Genomic DNA, 25,832 nt, shown 5'->3' on the forward strand with positions numbered 1-25,832 from the left:
TTCTCCCTTCGCTTCTGTGCTGTTTTCTCGTCTCTTCTTCCTTATCCCTGATCCTCCTACTCATCCACTGTTTTCCTTCCTTCTCATCTTTCATTTCTCTCTCTTCCTCTCTAATCTAATTCCTTCTTTTCCTCTGCACTCCTCCCCTCCCCTGCATCCTTCTCTCCTGTCTCTCTTTACTTTCATTTCCTACACCCTTTCCTTTTCTCTCCTCACCCAGCCTCCATCCTCCTCTTCTTTCAGCTCTTTCATGTTCTTCCCGTCTCTCTCTCTCTCTCCATTCTTTCTTCCTTTTCCTCCTCTGCTCTTAAAAGAATTTCCCCTCGGGATTCTGATTCTGATTTTAGCTTCCCAGTCTTTGCTGTTGCCCTCTCACCTCCTCCTCCCCTCCCCCCCTTCTCCTCACCTTTACCTTTCCACTCTCCTGTGTTTGTACAGCACTGCCTCTGTCATACAGTCATGTGACGCGTGACTGAGACACACGCGCACATGCACTCACACACACCACTAATCACATAAAGGGTTCTGTAACTGGAGGACTGAAGGCAGTTGATTTGATCAAAGCCGAAGACTTTTCCACGTCCCTCCGACATGTCAACACGCCGGGCGAACGAGTCAAGGAGGGACAAAGTGATACGTGGTCGACCCCTTTTCTCTTTCTCCTGTCGTTCTCTTTCTCTCACTCTCTCGCTCCCCTTCTGTCCTGACTTCTAAAGAAATCTAATTAAGTGGCATAGAAATTGTAAATTGGTTTCCCTGAAAACACACACAAACCTCAACGCCCGAGTCGTCACCTCCAGATCCGACCGGATGTTCAAACAATTAGTGATCACTGGAGCTCAAAGGCATGAAATCAGAGCACAGCTGCAGCCAACACACACACACACACACACACACACACACACACACAGAAAAGGGCAGCCTTGAGTAACACACGCTTTGTTGAACATGATGCTGGAAAACTAAAACATGAAGCATTTTGTTTTGTCTGCACACAGCCAGGCCAGCTGTCTCCAGACTTTACGCTCAGCTGACTTAGCATAGCGACTGTCGGCTCACGATTTGTATTTTGGGAGTGCTGTCAATCTCTTCATATGTCCTAAAATGCTAAACTACTCTTTTAAGATTTGTTGAACTTTCGGCAGCTGAAACTGCCTGTTTAAGATGAGGGAAAGCTCACGTCCACGGAGGAGACAGGACACAAACTACTTTCAGTCTCATAAGAGAAAGTAATAAATCTATTTTACCACTTACCACAAGTGGTATCTGGACACACAGATGCAGTTTCATTTCCCGAAACTTTGAGATATTATCTGAACCTGCTAGAGCAACAGGATCTGAAACCTGAGCCACAAACACAAACCTGCTGGATGAGGATGAAGAAGAGGGAGATAACAACCTCTACAAGATGCCGCTAAGTCAGACAGACAGACAGACAGACAGACAGACAGACAGGCAGGCTTAGGGTCACATCATTTTCTTCCTCAATGGCTTTCGGTTATAATAGTTGAATGGGTTGATTCACATGTTTTTCTTAAAGCAAAACCCAGCAGTTGGATTTGGAATAAGAGGAGAAATTATTTGAGTCAATCTGGAATGTGTGTGTGTGTGTGTGTGTGTGTGTGTAAGGGATTGTGAGAAGTTGGATGAATCTGATGTGCCATTATCGCCCCCTAGCGGCACAGGAGCAAACAGCTGCCAGTGAAACGACCCTCTGCTGTCCGTCAAACACACACATGCAGTGAGTTGATATCAGATTGACACCGCACACACATATTCCATCGAAGCCTCCAGTGCGGCTCGTAAAACAATATAAAAACACACAAAGTCAGAAAAATCGTTCTGTCTGAGCTTCTCTTTCTTATCGGGACCACATCCTCACGAGGCGGGTCGTGAGGCTGCATATTAACTGTGGCTCCGCGCGGGGGTCCAGGCTCGGTCTCACTTCTTCAGTGTGCGTTAAAACTTGATTTCTCTTTTAGGGCTTGTTATCCACACACTTTGTCATATTTATACTTTTTATGTGACCCTAACGCGCAGCGTAGCGGCTCCCTGCGCCGCACCGTGACGCGCGGGGAGAAGGACGGCCGCCCCGCCGCGCTGCAGCGCAGAGCCGGAGCCAGAGACGGAGGGAGAGAGGGAGGGAGGACTCACTCTTTGGAGCCAGTCTTCCCTTCAAAGTAGCCTCTTTTTGCAGCCTTACGGGTCATGAATACCAAGCAGAAGGTGCCGAGACAGACACAGAGAGAGAGAGGCGGACACAGACGCTGCTGCAGTCCACAGAAAACATTTCTGATTTCACCTGACTGTTCCTGGTACGCCGGGCCTGAATTAAGAGAATGTGGTCTCACTGCTTAACGGAGAGACCGCAGGAGACTCGGGCCTCCGATGTGACGAAGTCTCACGTTATCACGTTAGAAAAAGACAGAAAGGCCGCTTTTGAGACGTGGATCCTGCGATTCCGCGGACTCAAATCGTCGCCGGACTTGCAGTGACACAACGTGCTTTTATTCTGACTTTATCATAAGTGTAAACTTCTAAAGAGGCGCGCAGTGAAGCTTCAGCTTCTGGTGACTGGTAACCACAGCCATCATTAACACGATCAGAGGCTCCCAGAAGGCTCTCCGCAAACTCTCACAAGCTCCCCGCGCGTAACAAGTGCCAGACGAGTGCGGGCTGCTGCGCAGAGACGCCGCAGCGGAGTGCGTGGCGACCCCGCAGATTCAGTCCCAGTGACACGGACCGAAACGTTACAGCACCACGACCACCCGCGTTTTTGAGAAGCAGACGAACAAAACGCGGGCTGTGAATGAAAAGTCAGGCCGATTTCTGTGTGTAAAAGTTGAATTCATCAAATAAGCTGCGTGTGTTCTGAGAGGGAACTGGTTCCTGAGGCAGTAACTTGCACACGTTATCCCGCCATACCGCTGCACGGCGCGCGCGTTTGCGGTAACCCGGAGGAGGCTTCAGCGGCTTTGCGCTCACACGGAGCCGAGACGCGCCGGGCCGCCCGCTTCGTCACACACACCCAGCGGGGTCGCGGCCAAGTGGAGCCTGCATGGAATAAACACCGCGTCGTATTAACGCCGGACGTGCTTACATTTTATTTCCACGCGTACATGAAGCTTCGTGGAGCAAAACCTCCCGAAGCGTCCAAAACTTCACACCTCCAGTGCGCACACCTGAAGCCGCATGTGAAAGCTCGGCAGCAGCGGGCATCACAAGTCAAACTACAGCCCGCCTCAGGCATCAAGCCCCCGCTTCCCCTGGCAGCAGAGCGCGGTGCCATGTATGGAACAAGATTTCTGCGCGCGCGCACAGGTATGGATTTTAACTGACAACTGAAAAAATGTGCTCAAAACTGACTTCAGGGATCCAAGAACCCAACATGCAGCCGCCGGCCGCCGCTGAAACGTGGAGACCGACCTGCGGGTCCACTCCATCCTCCCATACGCTGCGGTGTTTTATTACCGCTGCAGCCTCAAAAGAAATCCTTAAAGCGCACAAAACACAGAAAAACGACACCGAGACGTTTGTGCAAAAAGACAGAAACAAACAAATCGCTTTACCTGGAAAGAACTGCCCTCTGGTACATCCCAAAAGTACAGAGCAGAGCAAAGCGGCGGGCAAAGCGAGAGAATAACTCCGTTTATCCATTTCTCTTCTTCTTCTTCTTCTTCTTCTTCTTCTTGTGTTTTGCTCAGTCGTGCGGATTATTTTACATACTCCCGTCTGGTCCTTAAACTGGTTTTCCTCAGTTGTGGACAGCAGCGACAGTAAGAGTGAGAACACCAATAAAATCCTCGCATTGGTGGACAAGAAGAGACAGAAAGACACAAGCACAAGTAGAAGCACAGCGAGAAGTTGAAGGCAAAGAAACAGAAGCTGTCTCCTTTCCTTTCCTGTCCTCCCGGGTCCGACAGAACGAGCCTGTGTGTGAGTGTGAGTGTGTGTGCGCCACAGAGTGTGTGTGAGTGAGAGGGGCACAGTGTGTGTGCGCGCGCTCAGACGGTCTCTGACAGACTGACGTTGAGTTGGAGAGGAATGGAGAGCAGTGCGCACCACAGCAGGTGCCAGACACCCGCGTGAAGACCGGCGCATTAACGCGCCCAGAACTTCCCATATTGCGTTTCAGAATAAGATCAGAACGGAATTTGAATCTTAAAAAAAGGAAATTATCGTAAAAGATATGAGTCGTACAAACGTTTAATTTCACGAAAACAAATGAACGTTCACATATCATACATATAATTATATTGCAAGATTTTAATCTCTGTCCCTCAGCTTCGCTTTGTATCTGAATTCGACAGGTGAAGAGTTTAGGCCTATAGTTTTTACGTTTATTATGTCAAATAACGTTCTTCAGGAAACAAACGTCTAACACTTGACTTTAGGCCGACACGCTGTGCAACACTGAGATCATAGCATAAACAAAAAAAGGAAAAAAATGTTTGAAAAAATGTGTAGAAACGGTTCTACAGTCGCAGGTCTTTTCCACCTGTCCCTATAGATGTATGTTCATCTTGTTCGAGGACTTTTATTTTGAAGGGTCGGATGCCCAAAAGTCTTTCCTGTTTTTCGCGAACTTGACTGTGCTGAAGGCTTTTAAAGTTCTGTGGTTTCCCCCGGGTCCTACCGCCGGCTCGCTCCGCAAGGGTCGGATTCTCGCAGTCCTCTCTCTCTGCCTGTGTCTCTTCCTGTGTCCCTCTCTGCCTGTCTCTCTTCCTGTGTCCCTCTCTGCTTCTCTCTCTTCCTGTGTCCCTCTCTTCCTGTGTCTCTCTCTTCATGTCTCTCTGTTGTCATGAGTTCCTCTCAGTTTACTCATTTTACTGTCAAAGGATTTCTATTTCAAGGTCTGTCTCTCATAGGATTCCTCCACCTCTACACACACACACACACACACACACGAGTCAGAGTGTGTGTGTGTGTGTGTGTGTGTGTGTGTGTGTGTGTGTGTGTCAGGGCTTCTCCTGTTTTCTTATTTGGACAGACAGACAGAATTCATCTTCGGGCGCTGTGATTGGCTGTTTGACCTGTTTTGTCACCTCTACCTGCTCTGTTCTCTTATAAAACCTTATTTTGACGGGAAATGATCTGATCTCTAAATGAATCCAGTCTTAGACTGTGCAGTATTCAGTTCTGAATGTACACGTACCTTGAACTACCGCACACTTTTATTCCTTTATGCCCTTTATTTCTATTACATCCTGTTTCCTTATTTAAAAGCCTCATTTGCGTCTGATTCCTGCAGTCCCTTTTGTGGGTTTACCTTGCACATACGGTTCCACTTCCATTACACTGTGCTTACACACTCAAGTATTTCCTGTAGTGCATAAACGTCCCGAGTCTTGGATCTTTGGTTCCTGCTTACTCCTGACCAAACCCTCTTTTGTGCCGGCGTTACATCAGGGGAAGGTGATTTTGTTTAAGCTGATTTGATTCTGATTTCATGGGTCACAGGTGAGTAAGTTACAAATGAACCCGCCTAAACAGTTTTTATCCTAAACATCTTTAATGAGCTGAGCATAAGCACCCTGTCCCAAAACATGCGAAGGTTAAATTCAAGCAGAAATCTAACATTTTTATGAATGAGGACGGCAGGGCCAGTTGCTGTTTCGGACACCCGACGTGACTGTTTAGTGGTAGCTTTTGTTCTCTCTTTGTTTCACAGACACACTCTGCTGGCCGTTCACTTCCTCTAAAGCGTGCGCAGAGCCCGGCTGTGGTCTCTGTGGTGTGTTCAAGTGCAACTTCAACAGAAGACTGAAGCCTTTGCTGGTGCCAGTTGTTTGAGCTCGGCCTGCGGTGCGTCGGGGCCCTCAGTGGATGATGAAACGGGGCTTCAAAGCGAGCCAGGAGTTCAGAAGCCACATAATCTGAGCTCAGTCTTCATCCACGCAGGTGTTGTGACAGATTTAATTCTGAATATCTCAACCTGACTGTATTTCGAGGGACCATAAACAAAGCTGTATATCAGACTGATGCACAGTCACTTCGAATTTTGACTCTGAGCCATTTATCAGCGCATTTCCTGTTGGGACTTTGGACGTTCAGACTTTTCAGCAACTCCGAACTGAAGTTTAAAGCTGAGACGACATGCAACTGAAACCTGAGAGCTCCGAGACAAGTGAACAGAATAGTCACACAAAACCATGAGGGGAAAATATCATCGGATTCCTCTCTGTCCATTAACATGAGTCCTCATGTTGTAAAGTGGACGTTTATAAATGACTGTCAGGAGCTGAATGTGTGACAGAACTAAAGGAAAGACAAAAATGGTAATTAATGGTAGAAAGTACGTAAAGTAATTTGTAAAGCAACAAGCGGTAAAAGAAAAAAGCAAATAATGAAAGAAAACAAGCAACTGCTTTCTGCTTATCACAAGCTTTTTAAAACCGAAAGCAGACAGTTGATGCTCCTCATGAGACCGGGATGAACCTTTCTCAGCCTGGTGCCCTTCAGACGTCCCCGCTGACTGTCTGGTATTTGTTTCCTTCCCTGTCCAGGTGAGCGTGACAGGATGTGTTAAATCTAGTAAATTCCAACCAGCCAGCTGGGAGGGTTTTGGCATTTTTTGGCCCTCAGAGCTAAATGCTGCTCAGCTAACCAGCCTGCTGCTCTGCAGGGTGTTGAGTTAAAGGTGATCAATACAGGCTGCATATTTAACTTGAACTTGGAGATTCGGGTCGGCTTGTCCTCGTAATTATCCGAATGTATACAAAGTCTGTCTGCTGCGTTTCATTTGCACAGCCAGCTCAAAAGCAGCATGTCTCATATCCACTGCGGTTATGAAGAGCAGTGCGACGCTCGGCTGCTGGACAAAGCACAGGCCGTCTATTGAGCAAACACACACGCTCAAAGAAAATGAATATTTCATATGTCAGTGAATCATAATGCATGTGAGACAGTGTGATGTTCTGGACCTTTGCTTGAGGAAACTTTCTCTAACTCGACCTCGCTGAAGGTCCAGGGGGGGACAAGGGGGCCTCTCCCCTGTTAAACATCAACAAACCGCCTGCTGAAATCCTCCTCGAACTGCAGTGGGTGCTTAGTTTGCTTTGTTTTTGTTTGTTTTGTTTTTTCTGGTTGTAGTAATTTGTTAGTTTCATATCCTTTGCATGTGATTCAGCCGTCCTGCAGCCTGTTTCAGAAGCGTCCCAGAAGAGGCTGCACTTCAATGGGAATACATGACCAGGTTACTTTTGACGGACGTCGTGTCAAGCTGAACGGAGGAGGTCAAGCACCTAAAATGCCTCCAGGTTGTGTTGAAGCTGCACAGAAATGGTTCCCCACAAAACAAATACTGTGCCCAGGACAAGGTGCCCCCAAAAGGGCTGTCCTGACTGTGGTGGCCAACGCGGAGACCAGGATTCAGTCTGTGGACACAAAGGGTGGGGGATGCTTGCCGTCTCCAACAACACCATCAGATCCACTAAATCCTACACGCTGGACCTTCGAAATGACCAAATCAACAAAAAGTCGTGAAAGTCAATAAAACCTCCACTTCTGAAAGGCTCCCGGTGGGGGGACGAACACAACCCTGTCAACGCCAGGCAGGAAGTGGAATCGAGCAGTAACTCTTTCTCCTCTGGCTTCTGTCTCCGTCCCCCCCTCTCCATAATGCATTTTTATGCTGACAGCCACTGAATATTTCCATTATTTAGTGATGTAGAAATCAATGTCCAATTAACATGAGGGTGTGCTTGTCTGAGTCAAGATCAGGGCACAAGCATGCGTATCCTCCTCACCTCTACATCATCACTTATTTATTAGAAATCAATTATGCAGAGCTGAAGGTTCACTCCGCTGGCCTGAACTCACATTCCTCCACATTCTACTTCTGTCCAGCCTCCACTTCTGAACCAAAAGAGAGCAGGTGCCAGTCTCAGGGCGTGAACTTCCCATGTTGTGATTTATTTCTCTACATTGTCTCTCGTCTTTATGATGTGTCTTGTTTTGCCAAAGTCGCACATTATTTACAGTTCAGTTCAAATTAGTTAGCACGCCGGTTATGCACTGACACAACAGGGACAGCAGATCTTTTGTTGTGGAGTTAAAAAGGTAGAAAAAACAAAAACAAAAAACACAACAACAAGAACACTGAGATAGACTCTACGCACGCACACACACACACACACACACACACACACACACACACTCCATATATCACAGACACATCAGGGGTCGTTAACAATCATAACTAGCATCAGAATCACAAGCCAGGCCACCTAAGGTGTGCATTTGTGTGTTTGGGTGTGTATTTTCATGTTTGACTGCGAGTGTGTGTGTGTGTGTGTGTGTGTGTTCATATATATTAATGTGTAAGAAGCCACATGATACTGAGGAGTGAGATGGAAATCAGAGGCGGGTGAAGAACATCAGCCACAGCGTGACTCACAGAATGATGTTATTAAGCACAGACAGAAACTGGGAAATGCACAACGATCCACAGCGTGGCGAGTGACTGTGTGTGTGTGTGAGGAAGGTGAACGTGTGTGTCCAGCCCAGAGCTTCAGTTCAGCACAAAGTAACCAGTCATCAGCTTAATATCCTGTCATCTTATAAAACCACACATGCATCCTCGTCTCACTTGCTGTGATGTCACAGACGCCACGATAAGCTCACGACACCCGGGCGGGCGCGTTTGCTCTTCACTGACTGCGAGACCTGAGGCATGATGGGAAACCTGACACCTGATCAAAGAGCTGATTGGTTTCAAAGCTGGCTCAACCATGTGACGTTTTGCAGAAACTGAAGGTTTATTCTGTCACCCGCACACCGAGTCGCACAGTCGTAGTTGCAGTCGTTGCTTGTGAACGGTAGACTGATTTGGTCGCCTAAACGTCTGACAGCTCACTAATAAAAGTTATTATTTTGTATTTCTTATCTCCATGTTTGACTGTCAACATAATTATTCACGTAAAACACAAATCGTCTGACAGCATGTTTACAAACTGACATTCGGATCTGATCGATCGACATCAACAGAGCCAACGTCGTGTTTTAGCTCAAGCCAGGACTCCACAACATGCTGGAAGTGTTATAGTTGAGAGGAAGTGGGGGAGGAAGTGGGGGGAAGGTCTGGACTACCTGCTAAGTCTGTTGCCTCAGCGAAAATCGGCATTTAGAGCGGCGAAATGCGCTGTGGCATTTTGCAGGCCTTCTGTTACTATCAGCTCTAAGTGGATATGGCTGTCATTCGTCACTTCGATCACAAAACGCTGCCATACAGTCGACAGTCGGCTCATCATTCTCGTCAGTGTTTGACAAAGTACACCGATGCTGTTTTTGTTAAGCAAAGTGTCGCACCTGTGGTCAGTCAGTCAGCCTGATCATCAGCAGGCGCAGGTTCTAATTAGCAGCGAGTACATGAAAGCAGATGAGGAGTCAACGTGCCGCCATGTCCAAACCTCTCAATGAGGCACAAAAAACCGTCTTTTCAGGCCAGTTGCTGGACTTTACTCTGCAAACACGTGCAAAAAGCTCTGCAGCACAGATCAATCGAGTGTGAAAATCTCTCCTTTCAAAGCACAGAGAGTCGAGGTGTAGTCGGCCTCTTTCAGCAGTCTGGTATGAAAAGCCCCGACAGGATGTGGACGATTTCAACATGTTTGACTCTGAATGGCGTAAAACAAAGACACTTTGCCTGGCAGACGGGCGAGGGCGAGCAGGCTGGGACCATCTTCATGTTTCTTCTCAGTTTTTGTTTGTGGGACAAGCTGGAGTCATTGACAACATTAGCATTCATTTGTTTCCGGACTTTCTGGACACTTTTTCAAACCTAAAACAAAACAAAATACAAGTAACATTTTAATTCTCACCGAAGGTTAAAACTAACTCCTACCAACATGGCTCTCGCACGGCCAGGTGAGTCTGCTCAGCTTCTCCTCGAGCCACAGATGAACCGCCTGAACCGCACTGAGCTGCTGCAGCAGCTGGCAGCCAATAGCCAGGAGATTAAATTATTAATAGTGGCTTTATTTTATTTTTCTGAGCACCTATAACCTCCCAGTGATGAGGCATAAATCAAGCTGTCCAAAACCTAAATTACATTTTTACAGAGAATGTTAAGACTACAGGGACCGGACTCGTGCAACAGAAGTAATAACAGCATGGTGTGGAAAGCATGCTCAAAGCCTGACGATAAAATCCGACAAACAAAAGGTCCATGAACGCACCTTGTTCCAACTGGAGCCTCTGCAGTTTTTAACTTCTAACATTGAAGTTTTCCTACGAGCTTCAGCTGCCCCATAATCAGTTTGACTTGACTGATTTGGTTTTTGCCTTGAGAGGACCCGGTGAGCTCAGCGATATTCAGATTGTTGCAGGACAGAAGGAAATATTTTCTCCGAGCTCCTTCTCTCCAGACTCGCTTCATTTCAGCTGGCTGAGCCTTGACCGTCTGATGCGAGTTGCCGCAGCTCTGAATGAAGCAGAACAGATATTGAGGTCATGCAGAGTCACGGCATCAGGGTTCTGATATTTAATGTCGAGCCTGCAGTTGTTTCAGGCTGCTGATGAAGAACATCACTGTGCGAGATCAGAAATCACACGTTGCAAGACTTTTTCCTCTGCGAGCCAACCAGACGGGACACTTTGTTTGTTTGTTTGATGCAGGGATCCAATGGATTTCTGTCAGTTATTCCTAAAACACTGAAGTGTTGCATGTGAGCCTTTTTGTTAACCTGCAGGAATCCTGAGTAATCCTGAGTGGTCAAGTTTCTGTGCAACAGGACTGATGAACTGCATACAAAATCAAACTTTCTTTCCTTTTGCCCTCAGAGACATTTTTTACTTATTTATGTTGTCGGTGTGTGACTGGCAAGGAGGCTGCCTGCTTTTGCATCATATTTTGTTAGAGTTTTGTATTATTTATTTCCCACAATGGTTTGAGAGATGTTTTCGAGTTCACGCCGTTACGCTTCACGTCGCTGTTTGCCTGTCACATCGTCTGCTGCAGGTTGGTGGCCATTATTTACAAGCTGGGCAAACAGCAGGAGCGTGAATTATTTTACAGCCAAACCTGCGTTTAAAGTTCCAGATCCTGTTCGTGTAGCCAATAGCAGTAAAGGATTAACTTCGCCCCTGTAGGACTGTGGTCATGTCAATGGCGGCGAGAAGACAGCAGCGGTGTAGTTTATTTATTAAAGTGCTTCTTGGTGTTGTCAGGTCAACAGGATGTTGGGAGGCAACAAATAAACAGCCTGAAGCACAACTGTCTCTTGGAGGACGGTTTGTCTGCCAGTCGACATAAACCATTAAATTAAACTGTTTGTTATATCACAGCATCATGTCATGGATGCATTTCAACCCAAGTCGGACAGTCACAGGTACAAGAGGTCTGAAATGCTGAGAGCTGATGATTTTGAGATGCTGAAACGTCTGATGTAAAAATGTTAAACAGGCACGACAAACTTTCACCAGCACTTTAGTGTTCAAAACGCGTGAGATTCTACAGAAAGATTTCTCATTTCCCCTGAGGTTTCACTTAATTTATGTCCACACCCAAACTCACATGAATCCATCTGAATGAAATTACGCTGTGCAAAGGAATGAAAAAAAACAATCATGTAAAAAGGATTAACAGCAGAAACAGGCCTAATTGAAGAGGACTAACATCCAGTTTTCTCTGTGCAACTTGGAGCCTGAGGAGCTGGCAGGTCGTTCACAATCAAAGCCAACACTTCACCTGCACTCCCTGGAGACATGAGTGGCATTCGGGTCTAATTCTTTGGAAATTACTTGAAAAATCTCATTTGCTTCATCTCCTTTTTCAGTTAAGACAGCGACAAGTTTTCACATTTTAACAAAGTGATGTTCAAGCACTATTCAGGAGGAAGAAACAGAAAAAATCTGTTTAAATGAGTTTCATTCATCCACAGAAGAAGACTGGAAGTTCCAGTACGACCTCAGTGTTACATGCTTTAATCAAGAACAGGTTTTAGTTCATGCACATTATAAACTGAGACGGGCTTCTGCGACTTTGAGTATTTTTGTGTGTTAAATACAGCATCTGTGGTATTACAGCCTTCAGTCCACATGAAAATACATTATATGGACAAAAGTATTGGGACAGCTGACCATTACACCAACAGGGACTTACACTCTAACAGCTTCCACTCTTCTGTGAAGGCTTTCCACAACATGTTGGAGTGTTTTTGTGGGAATTTGTGCCCATTCATGCAGTAGAGCATTTGTGAGGTCACACACTGATGTTGGACCAAAAGGCCTGGCTCACAATCTCCGTTCCAGTTCATCCCAAAGGTGTTGGATGGGGTTGAGGTCAGGGCTCTGTGTGGGCCAGTCAAGTTCTTCCACACCAAACTCATCCAACCATGTCTTTATGGAGCTTTGCTTTGTGCACTGGGGCACAGTCATGCTGGAATAGAAAAGGGCCTTCAACAAACTGTTGCCACAAAGTTGGAAGCATAGCATTGTCCAAAATGTCTTGGTATGCTGAAGCATTAAGATTTCCCTTCACTGGAAGTCAGGGGCCAAGAACAAACCCTGAGGAACAGCCCCAATGCAACCATCGTCGCCCAGTCTGAGTCTGTTACCTCAGCCAGTAGGGGTGTAACGATCCATCGATCTGGATCAATTCACCAGTGAATTCTATGATCCCATATCATCAATGTGAAACAATATAGACAGAAATATGACATGAAAAAATGGACGATGTTTCAGGGCTCCCCTAAACGTCCTAACGTAGGCTGTGATTGGAGCAGAGTTCCCCTCAGCTCTGGCGTGTGGACTCCTGCCGACCTTCTGGAGGAGTAGATCAAATTGCCCCTCGGTCAGCCTAAAATAAGCCTGATCTTATGTGGGCCCATGTTCTAGCCTGTTTGGAGGGAAGCTCTTCAAATAAAATCATTTCCAACAAAGTCCCAGTGACAACACCAACTTTGGTGCAGCAAAAGAAGAACAACAGAAGAGTGGAGAAGCAACATCAATGGAGTTATGCATTATCAGATTGACAACAGCCAGAATCCTGCCCGCCGTTGACGTGTTAGCATCAGGGCTCCTCTGACATGCGTGTTGACATTCACCAGCCGTTCGCCATCACTGCTCTGTGTCAGTTAACGCTCGCTGTTAGCGTCAGGCGTTCGACCGCTCATTTTGTTTTACCCTAAACTATTTCTGCTCAGTGACGCATGTTTTCTGACAGCCATAGTTTAATGAAGCGCCTCCAAAGTGGACAGAACTGACAAAGAAACACATAACAGCCGTGTGTAACTCCTGCAGGGCGACAGACAAAGATTAAAAGAGAATACGGTGACGTCTGCCAGCGCGAAGTCATTACAGCAGGGAGTCCGACATTTACCAGTCAGATCCTCCTTCCACTATCAAAGCAGATTGTCTTACATTCCTACGTAGGTGGTCTGTGAGTGTGTGTGTGTGTGTGTGTGTGTGTGTGTGTGAGTGTGTGTGTGAACATGTAGACCTGCAAATGTATCAGTGTGTACTTCACAGAAATTGGAGACAGGATTTTTATGTGATTGACAGTGATTTGCAGCTGTTCTCTCCACAGGAGAGACCACACGCACACACACGCCGACGCCCACACACACACACACACACACACACACACACACACTCTGCAGGAGTGATCGATGGTTATGCTTCTCCATTTGGGAAATCAGAATGGAAGCTGCTCACGCGGTCCACAGATTTCTCTCTTTCCTTCTCGCTCTTCTTCTCGCGCCGAGAACCTGATCCATTTGCGTTTCGCTCGCTATTTGCATTGAAATCGCATCAGGGCGGCGTGCAGAGTAATGAACCCGCACAGCCTGAGAACAGGACGGGGGGAGAGACAGACAGGCAGACAGACGGGCGGACACACAGGCAGGGACAGGTGAGACGCAGGGGAGGCTGAGAAAAGCAAAAAGAAGAGAAGAATAAAACATGGAAGAGGAAGAAGAGAGAGAAGACAAGATCAGAAGTATGCTGAGGGGAGTCAAAAAGAAGGACAGCAAAGAAAGAAAGAGAAAAGAAGAGAAAAAAGATGAAGAAGCAGCCATAAACACAAGGAGGAAGAAATTACGAGCCAGTAAAGAAAAGAAAGGATGAAAAGAAAAGAGATAAGACACAGTGAAAAGAGATGCAGAGGCAGATAGAGAGAGCAAACAAATGTCAGAGGGAAAAGGAAAAATGGATAAAGAGAGACAAAAGGAAAGATGAGGAAATGAAAAGCAAAGAAAGGGATAAGAAGAAAGAAAGCAAAGAGAGGAAATAATGAAAAGGAAGTGAACAAAGACAGCGTGGCAGCTGAGCAGCGTGATGGAGAGAGAATTAGATTTCATAAGCTCAAGTCTGACAGACAGAATCGGATTTGTTGAACGAAGGAGACGGCGAAACCACCTGTGTGGCATCAAATGAATGCGGCCGCCGAGCTGGTAATGTGGGCGCAGGATGTGGAGAGGACATTATCAGAGCAGCAGCAGGATATTATCAGTGACACGGTGGTAAATCACAAGGCGGGTCTGACCTCCAGTTGGCTCCCACCGCAACACCGCACGCCATTCATTCCACTTCAGAAGTACTCACTCAGCAAAACATCAGCCCTCTCACAGTCACTACAGCCAGGGGAACTTCACAGGTAGGTGGGCGGGGTCGCACACCTGCGTTCCAGTCGCACAGGAGACGAGTTTTTTGGGGGGTTTTTTGTTGCTAATTTGAGTGAGAAATTCATCTGCACGCGTTACGTGTTTTTCCTCGCACACAAAGAGCACAGAGGAGCAGAGGACACGTCAACACCACCGTGCGAAAGAGGGAAGTCTTACCCATCGACCTGAAGTCAGATTCAAACCTTTCTATGCTTAATTACACTCAGTTTATAGCTGGAGACAGCATTCAGTATGCTAACACCACAGAAGAAGAAGAAGACGACAACACTGCAGTGGTAAGAACAAAGCTGAGGCAAAAGAGGCTGACAGCAAGCGACCTGATGAGATTTGTGTTTGATGAGCAAGACTTCGTGCCACTCAAACATCACGTAATGTCGGGAAACGAAACGTCCATGTCACCAGCTGTCGTCCTGAGGTCTCGGAGGTCAGAGTCAAAGCGGCTCCGTCCTTCCTGCCGTCATGACGCTGGTTAGCACCCGTCTGTGTTAACGCTAAACCACGCCGTGTCACTGCGAGGAAGAAAACGTCCTTCCACTCATGGACAAGCGGCTCGTGCTCGTGACATGCGGGATGTAAACGTGTATGTTAGCTGTAATGTATTTTCAAACTTACTTTTCTTGGTATCTTGATGGAAAAGCGGCGCTACAGGTGAGAGGAGAAACACGCAGTCTTGATTTTGGGGTGAACTGCCCCTTTAAATATTAGCTTTGAAACGCGAGTAAAGCAGCACACAGACATTTGCTCTGTAAAGATGCAGCGGAGTAATGAGCAGATGAAGACGTCACACTGTGTGTGTGTGTGTGTGTGTGTGTGTGTGTGCGCTGCAGGGACAGAATCTTTACTCACTTTTGATCCGTACTTCTTAATGAGAGCAGCTTGTGCTCAGTTGCTTCTTTCTTTCTTTCTTTCTTTCTTTCGGCTGAGCAGCGGCAGAGATGTTGCACATGTCATCTGTCAGCTTGATGTAAAGGCTCTAATTCAGTCAGTTCTGTAATATTTAATATTCATAACTGGAAAAGCAACAGTTAAAGTGCCCATAGAAGTGAGGTAATTCCCCACAGTGTGGCTGTGCAAACAGATTCTGTCCCCTGCTTAACACACACACACACACACACACACACACACACACACACACACACACACACACACACACTAGTGTCCTGCTAACATCCAGACACCCATTCAGTATGCTGTAAAGCATGAAGGTCTACATCAGTACTCTGTCTGCAGCTGACTTTGTTATGTCCTGACTCTGTGTGTGTGTGTGTGTGTGTGTGTGTGTGTGTGTGTGTGTGTGTGTGTGTGTGTGTGTGTGTGATTCTGAGAGAGAGAGAGAGGACATGACTCTGCTCACACAGTCACATTGCTGGGACTCCATCCACTCTGCTTGTGGGGGTTGGAGTTGACCACTTATTTAGCCGGACTGGTGCATGTGTGTGTGCGTGTGTGTGTGTGCATGGATGATTATCTTTATCTGTGATGAGGCGGCGTGCAGCAGCCTGTTAGGTGTCTGACATGACGTCGATGACAGCAGCAGGTGGTGGAGAGCCGAATCTTTTTACAGCCTGTAAGTGTTGGCCGAGACACCGCGGCGTCGTTTCCATTTGGATTCAGCCACAGCGAGCCGTGAGAAATATAAGCTGGCAAACGTCGTGCGATTGCATGCTGTAAACGCGTTAACTCACTCAGGTGTTTTGCCTTTGTGCACGGACTGAACCCGCATCTTTAACGGCACAGTACAGACGAGCTAACAGCCACAATGTGGAGCTCACACTGAACATAAGCACAGAATCCAAGGCCAACTTGATGCTCTCGCAGATAAAAGAGAGAATGAATGGAAGGCGAGAAGGAAGATTATATAAAGCCTCTGATGTTCAGAAGACACAGTTCACTTTTCTATCACAGCAGTCTGACATGTTACAGTTTTTAACATGGATAATAATACCTGAGACTGGCACTTCACTGTTTGGCTTCTGGAGCCCAAACATTAGCGACTCTCTCAGGAAACAAAACCACGTGGCTTCTGTGATGTGATGTTACAGCAAAGTGTCTGAATTTGACATCAAAACTAACCCTTAAGGATAGAGAGCTAGCATGGTAGCGAGTGCATGAAAATGAATTGTGACAAAAAAATACAAAAATAAACAAACAAAACAAAAACCAAACCCCAGATTCATCCTTGATTCTGTCATTTAGGTGTAAGCACTTGGTCTTCATCACGCGTGAGTCTAAGGCCGTTAGTTATACTGCCTGAGATGATTCAAGCGTCCTGTTAACATCCTGTCGGTTACATCACGACTGCGTGCTTTGGGAAGCACATGAGGGATTTCTCTCATGGGTCTGAGCTCCTTCACCCCACAAGCTTCCATAACATGAACATCACGCATCACCGTGTGCATCGTGCGGTAACCGTCCTGTGCCCGGGTGTGCCTCGGACGTCTGTGCGTCTGTGTGGGCGTGTGTGTCGTCCTCCAAGGGCGTTGGTGGGCTGTGCCGCAGGCGGAGACGTGCAGCCGGAGGTGAAGCGCCGACATTTCAGCGGGAACAAACCGCTTTCCCCAACGCATGAATCCTGTGTTTGTCGCTGTGATTTATAGTGAGCTGGGTGTCGCCACACAGCCTGCATCGCTCATGTGGACCAGTGGGACGTGAAAGGACATGGACACACACACACACACACACACACACACACAGGCAGGCAGGCAGGCACGCAGACACAAGGGTTAGCTGGTATGTCTGCACAAAAATAAAGTCACATTAGGGAAAGTTACCTGCCGACATGTGAGAGGACGCATAAAGGCTGTGTGTGTGTGTGTGTGTGTGTGTGTGTGTGTGTGTGTGTGTGACACAGAAACACCAAAAGGCACACACACCTGAGGCTTGTGATTTTTGACTTTTACATCACTGACACACACGGACGTGAATGATTTTGAATAACCTTCACTTTAACCACATTATCATGCACATATTGATGCAAAAACAAGCAACAGGTTGTGCTTTAATTCACTACTGTTCTTTAGATGACAGTTAAATATATACACAAGTGAGCGGATGTGTAAAAGGCAATAAGAGATAACAAGAGACAAAGTAAATCAAAGAGTCAAGTATGACTGCAAGGTCTCAGGTAGCCATTCAGACTTTATCAAAACGGATCATTTTTGTTGGACAAAGAAGTGAGGAACAGTGAGAAAATATTTCCTCTTCCTCTCCGCATGTGGGCGGACATGTTGGATGAGATCCAGTAAACATACAGTAAAGTGGCAGCCGTGAGAGAAGCCCCCCTGGTGCTTTGATGGTGCATAACAATAAATCAGCAGCACATTAACGCAGACACATCAGTCTGACTGTCATGAACCGACGCAGTCAGGACTGCCGCTTCGAAACTTTATGAAGCTTCTGACTCCTGTCTTTGCAGCACGAAGCAGAACGTGTCATCGCCTACAGATCACCCACCTGGACGCGCTGCAGGTGTGTCACGTCGCAGACCTGGGATCAGTGGGTGGATCACCAGACCACACGTATACACATACAACCGGTGAAAGCGAAACCAAAATAGCAGCATGACAAACGTCAAGCTGCTTGATGCGTCAGACTGTGAAGACGAATGTCTTTCAGGTACCACTTAATAACTTGACCGTGGAGGCTCTTTTTGGAAGCTGCTGATGAAGTTCAGCAGGAGTTCAGGATGGCTACAGACGTGTTTCTACTTTGGCTGCATCTGAAGGCTGCGGAGGAAAAACCACACGCTCCTTCTGCTCCCTAATTTTAGATGTTTCAGTGCGTGTCAGCCCTCGGTGTCTTGATGTCACACATGATGTTTAGCTATTTAGAGAGCAGAGCCTGGCGAGAGGAAAAGCTGCTTTCATGGTGGTGGCTAAGAGGCTCTACACCCACCGGTCTCCGTCAGCCTCTCTCCATCTCTCCATCACCCCCTCTCCATCTCTCCGTCACCCCTCTCCATCTCTCCATCACCCCCTCTCCATCTCTCCGTCACCCCCTCTCCATCTCTCCGTCACCCCCTCTCCATCCACACTCGATGATCCATCTTTCTCCAGGAGGGCCTCCTTGTTCCAAGCTGCCTCATTCACTCTGCGCTCATTAAAACTCAGTTTGAAGCAACTTTGACTCGAGGAAGAAATATTTTAAGTGCATGCGGTTTTACCTGCATCAAATATTAATAATGAAGTCCTGCAGTAAAAGTTGAGAAGGGGAAAGTATTTAAGTTTGACGAATGAAAGCATTCACTCTGTGGTTGTCTGTATTGGGAACTTAAACACGCACACGACAGACACTTTGTCATCATCTTTCTGTGTTCCTGCAGATACGACAGAGGTGAATGGAACACTGCGGTGCTCACAACAGTGAGAAGCCACAGTGAGAACCCACAGTGAGAACCCACAGTGAGAACCCACATCTTTCAGCAGGAACTCTGACCATCCACAGGCCCGACTGTGCCAAAGAATATCCAGAACTCGTAAAGAGGAAGAACATCTGATTAAGCTCCGACATGCAGTCCCATCAACATCCAACCATCTCTGCTCTCATCCTTCTCCACCAATATGGAAATCCAAAAGCTTCAGCTGCAGCAAACTGGCTGCAGACCCAATGTGATTACCCACCTACACCCTGTGTGCACCCAACGGCTGCAGAGGGGGAGCAACTAATAACCTGATTATACACATTATCAAACTATTATGTTCGCGTGTGTGCATCGTATTATCCCTCCTACACTGCATATGTGCACATCATTTCAGTGCTATTGTAATAACATTTATATAATAAGTTGCAGCAGCATCTTTGTTTCCTTCTCTCACCTTGAGGCATGTGCTTTATAGCCATTAAATTATTCCTATCAGTGTGCGTCCAACAGTAATTAAACCAACTCGCACGCACGCACGCACACACACACGCACACACACACACACACACACACACACACACAAACAGAGTGAGCCATTGCATGTCTTGGGGAGAGGATTTAATTAAAAGGTGTCAGATTTAACGAAGCTGAACGCACTGCTGTTGGTCAACGTACACGCCAACATGACACACACACACACACGTATGGAAGCAAATGAAGTAAACATACACACAAAGTTAAACGCATTAAATACAACACTGCCAGCAAACACAAAAACATGACAGGAAATACAAAATCCATGGAGGGAAAACACACACTCTTCTTTATTAAGGACACACTTTATGACACAAACACACACACAAGCTTAAAATCAGTTCCCTGACTGAGGACATACTTAATGACATAAATGTCCTGTCTTGACACTGACACAGTGTACACACACATGCACACACACACACACCTCAAGGTGATGAGTCATGCAGTCTAAGTCAGCGTCAGAGGAGGCGGACTGTCCACGTCACAAGTGTCCTCTCACAATAAAGTCTACAGTAGACACCAGCTGTGTTTGTGTTGACGGCCTGCAGGACCGACTTTGTCCCACCCGCTTCAGACGCCAACATTCAAAGCCACTCATTTTTACTTCTAGCCAAAAGAAAACATCTACAAGTATTTCTCATGATGCATCTGTCAAAAGACGGCAAAAAGAAAGACTTTTTAAAAATTATTTTATCAAATTGAATAGAAGCTTTTCGACCTAGTAATGAAGAGCTAACACATAGGAGGACAAAACCTTTGACACGTTTCAGTGTCATTTCCACGAGTTGAAACTAAATGGCCGACTAATCGCCCCCACCGGAGCCACTGCCAGCTGCTGCTCACGTTTGGCTGTAGCTACAGCTACCATTAGCTCATCTCGATTCATCGTCCCTACTGACTAAACATGAACATTGTGTTCAGGTAACAGATCCAAGTCAAATATGCTGAACTAAACACTGAAATGCTCGTAAATAAAAGCTGTCGACATGCATATCAGTGCTTTCTGCTCTCAGCAGTGACAACCTTTTCCTCCTGATCTCCTGTAGCCAGGGGACGGTGCCCAACAGGAGCTCATTTAGGCTCTTTCAATTAGAGCTGCTTAACGAACCACAGATCCCCTTTAACACCGGACCTTAATAACGTGACTAACTCCCTTTTAACATGGGGTACCATTAGATAGTGTCCTAATGGGACCACTTGCAGTGTGACTGATACACTGTCTGTACGGGGGGGGCTAATAGGTAAGAGTGAACGTAAAAAAAGAAATGCTCACAGTATATCCAGAGGGGTTATAGATAAGGCAGCCTTATTCATATTTTCTAAATGTCAGAGGCTCTGTCTCTTTGCTTTATTGTGCTTAAATGGAGCAGCTTGTGAAATATGGCCAGAATTCAGAGGTAAATCAAACAATACCGCAGGCAGCATATCACCAGAGTAACTATCCACTCATGCTCGTTACACGGTTTGCTGTAGTTATGTATGGTCGTAGCTACCGTTAGCTCAGGCAGCTAACGTGGCCCTGTAGCTGACTGAGCCCAGTCCTGCTATGATAATGTGCTACTGTTAGCAAGAAACAGGAGAAACAAGAGGATGTACGAGAAGATAAAATCCTTGTTTTCCATTGTTTTCAACTCATTTGCAGGCTGTACATTTGGCTACACCTCAAACAGTTTTACCCAAATATGAAGAACTGTCATCTGATATTTGCATGTCTGCCTTCCTTTTAAGATACAAGACTCACCACATGCCCTTCATTAACTATCCAGCTCTCAGGTCCAAGTTACTGACTTGAAACAATAAAAACATGTCCCTTCTTGTTCACCCTGAAGAGCTTTTGGGGGGGGGGGGAGTTATGTGATCCATCTTTATATACACTCAATGAACCACAGCCCCAATGAGCTGCATTAAGCTGGGAAATGCACCAGAAGTCATCTGAACTATTAATCATCGAGCAGGGGATGTGGGTTGCAGTGGGCTGATCCCCCTTAAATGTCCTCCAGCACTGTCCTATTTAACATTACACAACGGCAGATTGAACTAGCCGTACATATGGAATCTGCAGGAATGTCTCACATTCAAAACCTAACCAGCTTTGCAAATAACAGACGGTGTAAAATACAGCAAAGTCATTTGTGTTTGATATCAGGGGTTTGACTTCCTTTCTGACACTGTGAAGCGAGAACACAGTCGTAGTATACTTGGAATATACTTGGACGTAGTTTAGGTACACGTCTGTAGTTAGAGCTGAACATAAAAACCATTTGGAGGCTCCCGGTGGGAGTAATCTGATTGCTGTTGCTGCTCTCGTAGAAACAACTGTTGAATTTAATTTGCTCTCACTAAATGAGAGTGGATTGCTCGTAAACGTTGCTGCTGTGTGCTGGTCCTGCACATTTATGACATCCTGGTGTCCTCTGTAGCCATGTGTGGGTCATCACATACTCAGAGGCTGCAACTTCAGATTCATATGATGACCTCTATCAGCGTATAATGACAAAGCATCTGCAACCACAAGCCGAGTGTAAAGAACAATCACTCCACTCCACCCAATAAATGATATTAAAATGCCCCAAATCGTTCCACTTCTCAAGCTTTCCTCCACCCCACATCAGGTAAACATTTCATGTACCATCCTCATAAAAGCTCCCTGAACAATAAACTCAATTGAATTTCTGTTCTCCAACACACAAATACACACACAAGCAATTTCATGTATACCTGCTCACGGCCATACAGACACACAAAGCAGACGATGTCACAACGTTCCCATCAACGCACACTCAGACAAAGACCAAGTGAATAACAGTTGGATGGTGAAAAATGATTACTCAGTGCTTTCGTCCCCCCCGCACTCTTCATCTGTTTTCCTTTTCTTTTTTCTTTTTTATCCAGGGTGAATCGCGGAGAGGCGACCAAGCCGGTGATATTGTTCCTCTTTGCTTAAACGGATATTGAGGTGGAATCAGATAAAAATGCTATTTATTTCTCATCTCCGCCGCTCTGCTATTGGCTTTTGAAAAGATACGCTCAGACACACACACACACACAAACAGGTGACTACACACGACAACAAAAACATATTGTGTACATGAACTCACATACGACTTGAATAACACACAAATATGCTGCTTGCTGCGCTCTGACACACAAAGAAACAGACACAAAGAGAGCACACACCAACATACAGAACATGCAATGTGTCAGAAACAGTTTAGAAGTTATGAATTTAAAGCTTTTTGTCAGCTGCAAAAATCAGTTCATTTTAACACAAATCAGACTATTTTGAATAATCAATAAGGAAAATAATTGTGAGTTGAGTTTGCAGCAATGTGATTTGGGTCACAAGTGTTTGGCCACTGAAACACCCTCACGCTCTCTGGACAAGCTCTGACCAGTCTGACATGGCTGGAAAGGTCAATCCGTTTAAGTAGCCATCGAATTAGTGACACACAGACACACGGCTCTTCACAGGGGCTCAACACCTGCGCAACACCTGTCGGGACAGGAGCGAACCTGCTGCATCGCAATACGGCACCGGCAGAGAGTTTAAAAGACGAGCAATGAGACCGAACATCTCAGGAGAAAGATTACTCATCAAGACTGTCCAGCCGACGCTCTGAACTGCATCCTGACCCTCCTGACATGACTGGAAATGTCAATCCATTAAGTAGCCCAGTGGCTTAGTGTCACCAGCAGTCCGGCCAGCAGTCACCTGTGATTGCTGCTGAAGCAGCCAGCTGATAAATGATGAGAAGGTCTAGATTTGGTGTCCTGGAGAAGCAGCTCTGAGCAGGCTGCAGTCCAGTCGCTGCACCAGGTGAGTCTCATACCTGCTGCTGAGGCTCTAGCCGACTTCGCCTGCTCGTCTTCACACCACACATCATCATCATCAGTTCGACTAAGGCAGCAGCCATGTCTCTCAGCCGGCCACATTAAAGCACCTGGAAAATATTTCTGTAATAATATGAAGGTCACGAGACCAAACCACCACAGTTCTTATTTTTGTGAAAGCTTTCCAACTTTGCCTTGAGCGAGTGCAACACACGTCTTTTCATCAGATGGTTCAGGTTTGGCTACAGAGCTCCTTAACGGTAGTGAAAGACATCTACAACAACATCGATTTCATAAAGAACTAGGACCTTTGTGCCAACATGTTGAAAAGAAAATGTGATTTTCATTCACATCACAACACCACAGACTGCGGGGTAAACACTCAACCGAACAGTTTAAAGGCTCGAAGAGAATTCTCTGCGCTCACATTCACTGAGAGCTTTGTTCTCTCCCGAGACGGCCTCAGAAGGTCGCTCGAGTCACTCGCATCGGGTCGACTGCAGTTTCGCTGCTGCTGTGGCCACGCAGCCACACGGATGCAACCAAAGAGTGTTTTTATTTCCCTCTCAGCAGCACAAACCACTTCACAAGACATTGCAGAAATGTCCCAGCAGTCCCAGCTGACCCAGACTGACAGACACCCAGCTGAGGGTTGAAGGCATTCAGCTGCTTCTCATTGTCCAATCCTCATCTCCGTCGGCCTTCTGCCCGTCAGTCCCGCCATCACACCAGCCAATTCAATCACCATCATGAAATGTTTTCAATAATGATTTCCTCCACTAACGCAGCAGCAGCAGAAAGTGAAGATTTCTGAGACTCGTTCTCTCCATTTAAACCGCGGGGTTAAGCTAACATACGTGTTTCAGTGGAGGCTTAGAAACCACAGGAAGACAAAAGGAAAAAAAGCTTCAGTACTTACCTTCTTCACTGTCTGCCAGGGTGCTTTGTGTTGTTCACGATGTCCTCGTTTTGCTCAATACTCCACAGCAACAGCTCAACACCTGCAGGCTCAGCCCCATCTCGTTCACATTATAATTCAGCAAAAATCAACAAACAAAATAACCGCATGACTCCAAGCAGGTTACAAAACAAAAAGTGAGCTTTAAAAAGACATTTCACCCCAAAAAACATAAATACATATTTTCATTCTTCCATTTATGCCTCCAGATTGCTTTGACCCTGCACACAACGAGGTCTGAGGATTACTTTCATGATTTCTGGAAGAAGACTTTGCTGTTGAGTTTCTATTTCTTGCTTCTTTGAGAACCACAAGTGAAGAGACATCTAATTCCATAATATTCCTCTGATATCTCCAGAGCAAAACTACCGAGACAAACAAACAACAAACTAACCATCTGGACAAACGGGTAATATTTTGGATTTTGGGGTGAAGTGTGTCTTTGATAAAGCTGAAGTCTGAAGAAGCAGCCTGAGGCAAATCTAAAAGATGAAATGAAGAAGAAAAACCACTGAAGTCTGTACAAACAGACAACCCAGAGGGGGAACACAACACACTGAGGAAAATCAGGGACAGGTGAGACTAATCAGGCAGCCACAGAGACAGGAACGAGACAAAGAGGGTGTCGGTATGAAACCCCGCCCTCCCAGGTTAAACTGACCAATCAGGTAGGAATGGGGATGTGAACGTATGTGTTAATCTCTTAAACAATTACACAATTCAGTGTTCATAAGTAAGAGAAACACATGAAATCTTTTAAATCCTTCATTATTTAAGTGAATCACATTCACTTCATCACACGACTACAAATCACTAACTTCTGAGGACCATTTTAAAGAATAAACTTAATCCTAATGAGAACTGGAAGGATGTGTCCTCAACAGTCTACAGAAAATGTCCACCGTCCTCTTTCTCAACAAAACGAACACAAAATCCCACAAGTGAGAGCTGAGCCTTTGACTCTCAGCCCACAGGACATACGGGACAGAGGACAGAGACGTAGCACAGCAGCAACGTCCACTTGGTCACAGCGTTAATCACTTAAGCCACAGCCGTCTCTGCACCTCCTGGCCAAAGTTTTAACTTTAAAAAGTTACCCTGCAGCTGCATTTGAAGAGTTTCCCTTTGTTGTAGCCTCAGCACACATTTCAGTTTGGGTGAAGGACTCACACCTGCAGAGCTGCTGCTACACCTCACGAGAGAGGAGACATGCCTCCACCTGGTGAGCTGAAGCCTCCGCTCTCAGCCTCCACCTGGTGAGCTGAAGCCTCCGCTCTCACCTGCAGAGCTGCTGCTACACCTCACGAGAGAGGAGACGTGCCTCCACCTGGTGAGCTCAAGCCTCCGCTCTCAGCCTCCACCTGGTGAGCTGAAGCCTCCGCTCTCAGCCTCCACCTGGTGAGCTGAAGCCTGCGCTCTCCTTCTTCGCCAACCTTTTCTGTGCGTCGCTGGTAAAGTCAGGGTGTAAAGCTAAAACGGTGAGCTTGAGGGATGCTGAGATGACCTGTTGGGCCGAAGGGAA

The 25,832-nt window shown here is 46.4% G+C and overlaps 1 protein-coding gene across 8 annotated transcripts in view; it reads right to left on the reverse strand.

Moving 5' to 3' along the window:
• ptprt (protein tyrosine phosphatase receptor type T) overlaps positions 1-24,861 on the reverse strand; it is a 287,747-nt gene extending 262,886 nt beyond the window's left edge. For 7 of the 8 annotated variants that reach the window (XM_046385025.1, XM_046385022.1, XM_046385019.1 and 4 more), the window contains exon 1: positions 3,570-3,676. In XM_046385025.1, the coding sequence (XP_046240981.1) occupies positions 3,570-3,657 (88 nt within the window). In that variant the 5' untranslated portion in view covers positions 3,658-3,676. Of the gene's footprint in view, positions 1-3,569; positions 3,677-24,271 lie in introns of those variants that run through there. The other variant, XM_046385023.1, reaches the window with a different exon arrangement.
• Between the last annotated feature and the right edge of the window lie 971 nt (positions 24,862-25,832).

Source organism: Scatophagus argus, chromosome 3, assembly GCF_020382885.2.
Source record: "Scatophagus argus isolate fScaArg1 chromosome 3, fScaArg1.pri, whole genome shotgun sequence".
NCBI lineage: Eukaryota > Metazoa > Chordata > Actinopteri > Scatophagidae > Scatophagus > Scatophagus argus.